General features: G+C 37.2%; 1 protein-coding gene across 1 annotated transcript in view; it reads right to left on the bottom strand.

Annotated features, from left to right (window-relative positions):
• Positions 1–6,715: 6,715 nt before the first annotated feature.
• The window catches only part of LOC103264935 (receptor-type tyrosine-protein phosphatase gamma-like), a 713,831-nt gene continuing 713,392 nt past the window's right edge, over positions 6,716–7,154 (bottom strand). The window contains 1 exon segment of the mRNA XM_008062632.2: positions 6,716–6,877. Within this exon segment, the coding sequence (XP_008060823.2) occupies positions 6,716–6,877 (162 nt within the window).

Genomic DNA, 7,154 nt, shown 5'->3' with positions numbered 1-7,154 from the left:
TCAACATTGTGAAGATGTCCATCTTACCTAAGGCAATCTACAAATTCAATGCAATACCCATCAAATTACCAGCAACATTCTTCTCAGACCTAGAAAAAACAATGCAGGAATTCATATGGAAACACAAACGTCCAAGAATAGCCAGAACAATCCTCAGCAAAAAAAACAAAGCAGGTGGTATCACACTACCAGACTTCAAACTCTACTATAAGGCTACAATCATCAAAACAGCTTGGTATTGGTATAGGAACAGGCATATAGATCAATGGAATAGAATTGAGATTCCAGAAGCAAAACCTCAATTTCTCAACCAACTCATCTTTGACAAAGCCTCCACCACCTACCACTGGGGAGAGGAGAACCTATTCAGTAAATGGTGCTGGGAAAACTGGCTGACCACATGCAGAAGATTGAAACAGGACCCCTATCTATCCCCATGCACAAAGGTTAATTCCAAATGGATCAGAGACCTAAATGTAAAACCTCAAACCATAAGAACCTTAGAAAATGAAGGAAAAACCCTCATGGAAATCGGAACTGGCATCCAATTCCTGAACAAAACCCAAAACCCACAGCTCATAAGAGAGAAAACAGACAAGTGGGACCTTATTAAACTGACAAGCTTCTGCAAAGCCAAAGAAACCATCAAGAGAGCAGGGAGACAGCCTACAGACTGGGAAAAAGTATTTGCCAACTCCAGGTCCGACAAAGGCTTAACATCCTGGATCTACAAGGAACTCAAACATGCTGAAAAGAAAAAAACAAACAACCCCATTATAAAATGGGCAAAAGATATGAAGTGACACTTCACAAAGGAAGACATCCGAGCAGCCAACAAACACATGAAGAAATGTTCAACCTCACTAATCATCAGGGAGATGCAAATCAAAACCACACTGAGATACCACCTAACCCCAGTCAGAATGGCAATTATCAAGAAGTCAAAAAATAACAGCTGCTGGAGAGGGTGTGGTGAAAAGGAAACACTTCTACACTGTTGGTGGGAGTGTAAACTAGTGCAACCACTGTGGAAAGCAGTGTGGCGATTCCTAAAAGCTCTAAATACCAACCTCCCATATGACCCTGCAATCCCCCTACTGGGAATATATCCTGAAGAACACAAATCACTCTATAAAAAAGATACCTGCACACGCATGTTTATCGCAGTGTTGTTCACAATAGCAAGAACCTGGAAACAGCCATGCTGCCCATCAAAAGAGGACTGGATTAAAAAAATGTGGTACATATACATGATGGAATACTACGCAGCCATAAAAAAGAACAAAATCATGAATTTCGCAGCAACCTGGATGGAACTAGAGTCTATAATACTGAGTGACCTCTCACAGAAACAAAGATCCGAGTATCACATGTTCTCACTCATATAATGGACCATAAACATCCAATGCAATACTATATGAAAATGACTGACTGTACTGGGAAACTATGGTGGGGGGAGGGAGATGGGATTAACAGTAGCAAATATCTGTCTGGGAACGGGGAAACACCCCATATCAACAGGGTGCCTGAATGAAACGCAATTGTATACCTAACCCTTAACTGTACCCCACAACTTCATAATAAAATAATAAAAAAAGAATAAAGACAAAAAATAAAAGCCACTCTCTTTCAGAAGTTTCAGAATTCAGTAGGGTATTTGTCGAGTTTCATGAATTTGCACTTAAAACTTGGAGCAAAAATAATACAAGTAATCTATAACAAATAAAAATGAGTAGCAGTATATAAATTCACTGGCTTTGGTACAGTTTTTTTTTTTTTTTGCCACTTCCTCTAAGGGCTCCATTAAAGTAACGCTTATTTAACTAGTAATATTTTAAAAAGTAAAGTTTTTTCATCTCTCCCTCTCTATACTCCAAAGAAGTTACAAAAGAAGTGCAAGTACTTCAAGTTCCTGATATACAGGAATGTTTTTTGAATGTTCTGTCTATATTCATGTTAAAACATTGAGGTTCTTTATATAGTCAGGGTAAGTAATGCCTATGGCCATTCAGTCATTTTTTTTTTTTAAGATTTCATATAATTACTTATCATTTTTGTAGCCTTGCTTTTAAGACTTTGTTTTTAAAATCATAACCAAGAAGGCAATCCCGAATTATAACTCTAGCATTGTGAAGAAAGTGAAGCTTCCCTTAGAAATCATAGGGCAGGAAGGAAAACAAAGAATTAAAGCTTGAATAACTATCAATCCTGGGGAAGAATGGCAACACAAAAGGCTTCCACAGGGCTTTCAAAAATTTTGAGGAATAAAGGAAATATTGTAATTCATTATGATTTGTAAGTATCTTTGCAGCAGTTGTATAGAAAGCAGTCCGTATATGTCTTTGTCTCTTATAGGATATCTAGGCAGTCTTTAGATTCTTTGCTCCCAGGACCAAATTAAAATAAAAAAAAAAAATACTGAGTGCCTCCAAAAAGCTCTTGTCTATTTGGGCTATATCTATCAATATTTGCTGTATTAGAAATTAAAACTGAGAAAATGTTATAAGAACACAAACATTCTATTAGCCCTGAAAGTGATGTCATCACATGATATAGCTCTGGAAAACCCTATTGTTCACTGATGACAATGTGGGAGTGAACAAGATGGACAGGATTTTTGTATTATTATAAAAATAGTTTTGACCTCTTAGATGTCCTGGAAAGACCTTGAAGATATCACCATGTCTTCAGGGGTCCTCAGATCACACTTTAAGAACTGTTAAATGAAATCTGCCTGCTAGGGTATTCAGTAGAGTGAAAGATTGTATCTCCAGACAAATAATTAACATTAAGTATTTGCTCAGGAGATTATTCTTTATTCTGTGAGTAAAGGGGATAATTTGGGTCAAGGTCTCATCTACAACTGTCTCATAAGAGTGTGTAAGAACAATGCTTATGTTCTAAACTTCTGTAGGAATATAGGCTGTTTTAAAAATTTGACAGTAATGATATAGATCATCCTCTGAGCAGAATAGTCTTGAACATCAGATGAACATAGGATGCTGAGAATGGAGCAGTTTGCCTTTAAGCTGTGCTTGTCCTCAAATAGAATTAGTTTATTTTTTGGCAATAAATTTTATTCTTAGCTCATTTATCTAAAAACGTCATCCATCTGGCACATAGCTGAGAACCCTGAAAGCAAGTATTAAGATCTCTATGAAGACCAAATAGATATCATGAAGTCTGTACATTAAAAGTTCAACGCTGCCTTACATATCGGCCATACACAGACTTTCTCTCCAAGCTGCTCCTACTTTTGACAGAGCTTAAAAACACTTTGTAAACTTGGTTTATGGTTCACAGAATAATTTAAGCAGGCAAAATGACTTTGAACAATGAATGAGAAAAAACAAGGCTTTCTGGCGACAATTCATATAGGGGTACATATCTGTAATAGTTTGTAAGTCATCATAATTTAAAGCACAGTACCCATTCATGCAAATACTTATCCAGCACCCACTCTGTCTCAGGCATTAAGCTTCAATCTATGGAGACTGGGATGAATGTTGTGAGAATGACTGTCATGTACACAAATCGTTATACTGTGACATGATAAATGGGAATGACCTGTAGCTGGTATGTGATGTTTGTTAATGATTTTGATCAGTGCCTCTGGGATACGTTAGAGATGACGTCAAAGAGAGTGATTTTGAACTGTGTGTTAAATGAAAGGGTGCTCAGAGGAAACAGCATTTGCTGGGGCAAGGTGGTCTGCAGGAAGTACTTCAGTGGCAGATAGGCTATGATAGCTGGAAAAGCAAATTTAGACCAGACTATAAAATATTTTGAAAAGTATATTGAAAGAATGGATATAGCATCAACAATACAAAGGAGGACCCTCAAAAAACCCCAGATTTATTTATTAAAAATTGTATATTTATTCTTACATGTTTAAACTTCAGTCATCTTCAAAGTACTCTCTGTTTGATGCACTACACCTATCGAGATGCTTTTTCTACTGCTCAAAACAGTTTCTGAACTCACCAATTTTGATGCTTTTTAGTGCTTCTGCCATTTTTTGTTTCCCCTCTTCCACATTGGCCCCCCAGAAGTTTCCCTTTGAGGACATTTTTTCATCCAGGGAAACAAAAAAGTCCCCTGGGGCAAGATCAGGTGAATAGGGAGGATGAGGCATCGGGGTCATGCCATTTTTGGTCAAAAACTGCTGAGCACTCAGCGGAGGTACGGGCAGGTGCACTTGTAAATCACCCCTCATGAAATGGTCAAACACACTGAAAGAATCTACAAACACACACACACAAAATTCACTGAAGCTGAACGCAGTCTAGCACACAGCACCAGCTAGTACACTGATGATAATGGGTTCTTAGAACCCTTACCTAACAGAGAAAGCCCATCCTACAAGAGGCCCCCATCCACTTTTTTTTTTGGGGGGGGGTACCACTTCGTACTTGGTGGCCAGATAGACATGGAGGTTGAGGAAGACTCACAAAGGATGTTGATATGTTTCTGGTTTGTACAAAAAGTTGATAGGGATAGGCAGGGGAGATGATGAGTCTGGTTGTAGACATGCTGAATTTGAGGTGTTTGTAGGCCACCAGGAAGGCGTGTTTAGAAGTATATAAGATGGAAACTGAAAAGTAACTGGTGTTCAGAGTATTATACTAGAGCTAGCAACTATTTAAAAATTTTAAAGTTGCTCTTGAGTACTGTGAAAAAATAATTTCTATGAAATCTTTCTGTCCCATACAGATGGTAGATAAATGAAGTAATTTCTATAGGTGGCTTTTAACACAGCCCACTTATATGATGTATACAAATTCACTCATCAAACATTAACTTGCTCTTTTCCTTTATAGGCCTAAGAATAAGCTATGTTTGATTAATTCCAGAAGTGACACATTCAGCATGCAAATAAGACAGATATACCTAAAAGCTGAATATAGACAAGTGAATCAAACAGTTCTGTTTAGTGTTTAATTGGTGGTAGTTTTCTTTTTCTCAACCTGAAATACAAGATTAGGTGCATTACTGACTTCAGGACAAAATTCCTTGGAGTACTATCATAATAACAAAATCAGCCCTAGAACTGGGTGGCAATGTTATAATTTGGTCTGAGTTGATAAGAGCTGTTAAAACCTAGGAGGTGCCTGGCTCGGTGGCTCAGCCTGTAATCCCACGCTTTGGGAGGCTGAGGTGAGTGGATTGCTGAGCCTGCAGGTTCGAGACCCGTCTGGGCAACTTGGCGAGACCTCATCTCTACAATAAATCAAAAAAATTAGCCGGGTGTGGTAGCGCGCGCCTGTACTTCCAGCTGAGGCGGAAGGATGGCCGGAGCCCAGCAGGTTGAGGCTGCGGTGGCCGGGAGTGTGCCACTGCACTCCAGTCTGGGTGACAGAGTGAGACTCCAACTCAAAAAAAAGCAAAAACAAAAAACCAAAAACCTAGGAGGCATTTGAAAAGTTGATCCAGCTTTTAGTGGGGAAGAAAACTCTAGAAGCAGCCCTAACCTTGTATTGTAACTACATACCTCAAAGTTTCATAGATCAGTTATTTTGAAGCTATTTGTGCTCTTTAAACACTGTTGTCAGCTTAATAAGTGAAACACATTTCCAGGGATCTTATATATGCTGTTTAACTAATGATTCAATTATAATGATTTTATAATCCTAATTTTTAATTTTATAAATTAGGAGTCAAGCCAATTTTTTGAAATAGTCACTGTTTCCTAGGAAAGACTGGAAAACATTTTGGAAGCTTACCTCCAGTAGTAGAGTACTATGATTGGAGGTGAAGATGTTGACCTGGGCCCATAGTCTTTGTGCACTTCATGTTACATACAGCATTAGTGCAAGAAAAACAAAATACTTCACAATAAGCTTCACTTTCAAATTTATTAATACCTTCTGCTATTAGAGTAAGTTGTTAATTTAATGAACATAATGGATGCATTGAAAATTTGCTGACAAGTTATAAGGGAGCTACCTTGTAACTAAAATAGAAATGAGGATGTATTAGTAGAATATTCTCTCTCAAGAAAAAAAAAAAAGAAATTGCCTAGAGGTTTGTGAGATTCTAAGTGATCAAGGGTTATACAACTGACTTACAGGCTGATTCCTACCATGCAGTTTAACTCCAAAATCCATATACTATAAGGTCTATTTATAACCCTTTTCTTCCTATAAAAGTGGACTGGTTGGAATACCATTCTGACAAAAGCTTTGAGACCAGGTGCCAAGTTATTTGTTCTCTTTGAGATTCATACTCTTTACCTTTAAATCCCAAAAGACAGTACTGCAAACTTTAAAATACATCATAAACTCTCAATATTATCATTAATAATAGTAACTTTATCCTTACTATTCTAATAAACCATATTTTAAAAAATTCCTTCCCTAATGTTTACTGAAATTCAGTGTAAGGATTTTTTTAAAAAAAATTAACTAATTAATGTAAACAGTCAAATTATTAATTATTTATTGTTATTAAGACACAAAGCCCCAGAAAACATGCAAGTCTACTTCTGCAGGCTAAGATATTATACTTTCCCCTTTCTTGAACATATACTCTAGAAGAACCCAGAGTCTTGGAAGAGCTTAACATATTGAAATGTACACAAAACTACAACACTTTGCACATATACACATTAGAAATAACATGGAATTACCACAAGCTGAGAGCAGCGGTAGTTTTTTAAATTCTGTCTTCCCATTCTACTATAGCATTCAACAAGAGAAATGTCTACATTTTAAAATTAAGAAACAGATACATACTCATCATGAACAATAGTGGGGCCATCCCTTGTTAAGGCCTCTTCCTTGATGACATTGATAAGTTCAAAAGTACTGCTTATGGGGGCATCTGGGTTAGGCCATTTGGGACACTGAAAGTGCCGAACTTCGAGGACGTAGTCATCCTGTAACCAATATAAGATGAGTTATATCCCATCCTTTGTTTCACATATCTATAATCTAATGAGTAGAACTTGCTCCTGAGAAAGCATGTGTTACACATAATTCTTAACAACGTCACATTAACTGCAATGCAGCTGCTAAGAAGAAAAATACCAAAGAAACCAGCCTGCCATTAAAAACCCAGTCATGCTAGTGAAACAGCAGAATCTCCTTTTGTTCAGGTAAAAATTTCAAGTGATAATAAATGATTAGAGACTTGTATCCTACTCTCTTTTTATT

This window comes from Carlito syrichta, unplaced genomic scaffold (genome assembly GCF_000164805.1).
Source record: "Carlito syrichta isolate Samal-C Ts95f unplaced genomic scaffold, Tarsius_syrichta-2.0.1 Scaffold305773, whole genome shotgun sequence".
Lineage (NCBI taxonomy): Eukaryota > Metazoa > Chordata > Mammalia > Primates > Tarsiidae > Carlito > Carlito syrichta.
The sequence above is the reverse complement of the archived record's forward strand: the minus strand, read 5'-3'. Positions and strand labels throughout refer to the sequence as shown.